Source organism: Myotis davidii, unplaced genomic scaffold (genome assembly GCF_000327345.1).
Source record: "Myotis davidii unplaced genomic scaffold, ASM32734v1 scaffold484, whole genome shotgun sequence".
In the NCBI taxonomy this organism is placed as follows: Eukaryota; Metazoa; Chordata; class Mammalia; order Chiroptera; family Vespertilionidae; genus Myotis; species Myotis davidii.
In genome coordinates, this window is record NW_006295459.1 from 5,516 (window position 1) to 8,382 (window position 2,867).

General features: G+C 52.7%; 1 protein-coding gene across 1 annotated transcript; it reads left to right on the forward strand.

The window, feature by feature from the left end:
* Positions 1–1,551: 1,551 nt before the first annotated feature.
* On the forward strand, positions 1,552–2,867 carry MRPL17 (mitochondrial ribosomal protein L17; the record flags this gene model as incomplete). The annotated part of the gene is made up of 3 exons (XM_015568017.1): positions 1,552–1,801; positions 2,308–2,378; positions 2,769–2,867. Coding segments are annotated over exons 1-3 (342 nt in total), but the record flags the coding sequence as incomplete, so codon positions are not given.

A 2,867-nucleotide genomic window follows, 5' to 3' on the forward strand; every position in this document is an offset into this window, starting at 1 on the left:
GAGGGACTGGAGGGAAGGTGGAGGAGATTAGAGGACATAAGGACTTAACATATCCTTTGCCCTATGTGGGGAACAAAGTGCCACAACTGGGCACCTTAAAACAAGTGAACTGGATTGTCTCATAACTTCATAGCTCCAATGTGTCAGCTGGGTCACACATTCTTTGAAGGATCTAGAGAAGAATCTGTTCCATGCCCTGTCTTAGGTCCCAGTGTTTGCCAGAAATCCTTAAGGATCCTTGGCTTGCAACTGCCTAAGGCAGATCTCTGCCTTCTTGGTCACAAGGGTTCTCCCAGTGTGTGTGTCTTCACGAGGTTATCTTTACGTAAGGACTTAACATATCCTTTGCCCTATGTGGGGGCAACCACAATTCAGCTCATAACAAAGAACAATGTTTTCATATTCATTGCAAACTTATAGGCATTAAGGCTCCAGAGCAGAAACTATAATGTTATTGTATGTTACTTTAACACATAAAGGCGTATGTTTTCTCCCGTTAAAAAAAAAATGCACTGATGTAATTTAAAAGTATGAATCCATTATTTTTCCTTTGAGTGCTTTTGGATGATTATATGTACCTACCTCAACAAAACAAAGTTTTCACTGTGTTTCTTAACTGAACTTCATTGCTACTCTTTTCATTTCACCATGACTACTGAAAATAATTGTGCCAAAAATGATGCCCTCCCGCCCTGGTCGGTTTGGCTCAGTGGATAGAGCATCAGCCCACGGACAGAAGTGTCCTGGGTTCCATCCCAGTCAAGAGCATGTACCTTGCTTGCAGGTCCCCACCTCCCACACACACACCCCTCCGCCCCTGGTTGGGGTGTGTACAGGAGGTAACCAATGGATTGTCTCTCTCACATAGACGTTTCTGTCTCTCCCTCCCCACTTCACTTTCTAAAAATCAACGGGAAAATATCCTAGGGTGAGGATTAACAAAACAAACAAAAAATGATGTCCCGCCCTAACCAGTTTGGCTCACTGGACAGAGCATCAGCATGTGCACTGAATGATTCCAGGTCCGATTCCGGTCAAGGTCATGTAACTTGGTTGCGGGCACATCCCCAGTAGGGAGTGTGCAGGAGGCAGCTGATTGATGTTTCTCTCTCATCGATGTTTCCAACTCTCTATCCCTCTCCCTTCCTCACTGTAAAAAATCAACAAAGTATATATTTAAAAAAAAACGATCCCCTCCCTCTGTCAGACACACCTGCTCGCACACAGTCCAGGGCGGGGCTGAGCCGCCAGCACAGGGTGCCTCAGATACTCACTTTCCCAGCAGGCTCCGCGGTGGAGCTTCCGTCGCTCTATAGGCCGCGCAAGAAGCCTCCAGCTGCGCCAAAGAACCTGACAGCCAGCTCCTCCCTCACTAGGGGGCGCCTGGTTCACCCACCCGACTGGGAGCGCACGCGGTGCCTGATGCCCGCCCAGCTCGCCAGCCCTGGAAGAGGTCAACACCCCTTCTCGCCCTTCCCCAGGTTGCCAACCAGGCAGGCTCTGGTGCGCATGCGCACACACGTCCACCACGCACTGAGCTACAGCGCATGCGTCCTCTCAAACCCGCCCCTTCGCGCAGTTCCCCATGTGTTTCCAGTTCCGGCTCCGGGGGGTTAGGGAGCGGGTAAGATGCGGTTGTCGGTCGCCGCCGCCATCTCCCATGGCCGCGTGTACCGCCGCCTGGGCCTTGGTCCCGAGTCCCGCATCCACCTGTTGCGGAACTTGCTGACCGGACTAGTGCGGCACGAACGCATCCAGGCGTCCTGGGCGCGCGTGGGCGAGATGAGGGGTTACGCCGAGAAGCTGGGCGACACCAACGAAAGAGCCATGCGCATGGCTGACTTCTGGCTGACAGGACAAATGCTGTCAACTAAATTGGAAACTGGTGATGAGAAGGACTTGATCCCAAAGCTGTTTCAAGTGCTGGCCCCTTGGTACCAAGGTCAGAATGGGGGCTACACGAGAATGCTGGAGATCCCAAATCAGAATCAGCAGGATCGGGCTAAGATGGCAGTGATCGAGTATATAGGGAACTGCCTCCCACCCGGCGGGCGGGACTTGGGGAAGGAGTGGGACCTCCAGGGTAAGCCCTGGCCCCAAGTCTGAATCCTTCAGTGGCGTTAGCGGAGCCCATTCACTCCTCTGGCCCCTCCAGTGGAAGACGGTTAGGGCTGTGGGGTTAGGAGCGCCCTGACCTAGAGAGAAGCCTGGCCAGTGGGATGAATGGGCTGCAGCCCAGCATGAGAGAAGTGAGATTGCCGCCTCGTGTCTTGCTCGGGTTGGGTCAGATTGATGTTCTGTCCTCACAGCTCATCGACTATGGGAAGCTGGGCGACACCAACGAAAGAGCCATGCGCATGGCTGACTTCTGGCTGACAGTAAGTGCGTCCTTTCCGCCACCCAAGTCGCATTCTTTGTTTCCTGAGTTGGGAGGGGGCTGTTAGAGAAAGGGGGGCTGGGCAGAATTAAGCCAAAACACTCCCTTGGCTTAGGGACAAATGCTGGCAACTAAATTGGAAACTGGTGACCTAAGTAGATACAATTCGGTGAGAATCTTAATCTGCACATCTGCCTGTAACTAACCCCTCTGTGTAACTTGGACTCAACCCCATTGGGGTGAGCAGTTAGTGGGTGGGAGTCTGGGTGTGGGTGTGTGTGTGTGTGTGTGTGTGTGTGTGTGGAGACCCTGCCTTTGGGAGTGCTGAGAGCTAAATGTCTCTGCCGTGGTGCCTGACTCTGCTCTCCTCCGGGTAACTCTCCCCCTCTAGGAGAAGGACTTGATCCCAAAGCTGTTTCAAGTGCTGGCCCCTCGGTACCAAGGTCAGAACGGGGGCTACACGAGAATGCTGCAGATCCCAAATCGGAAT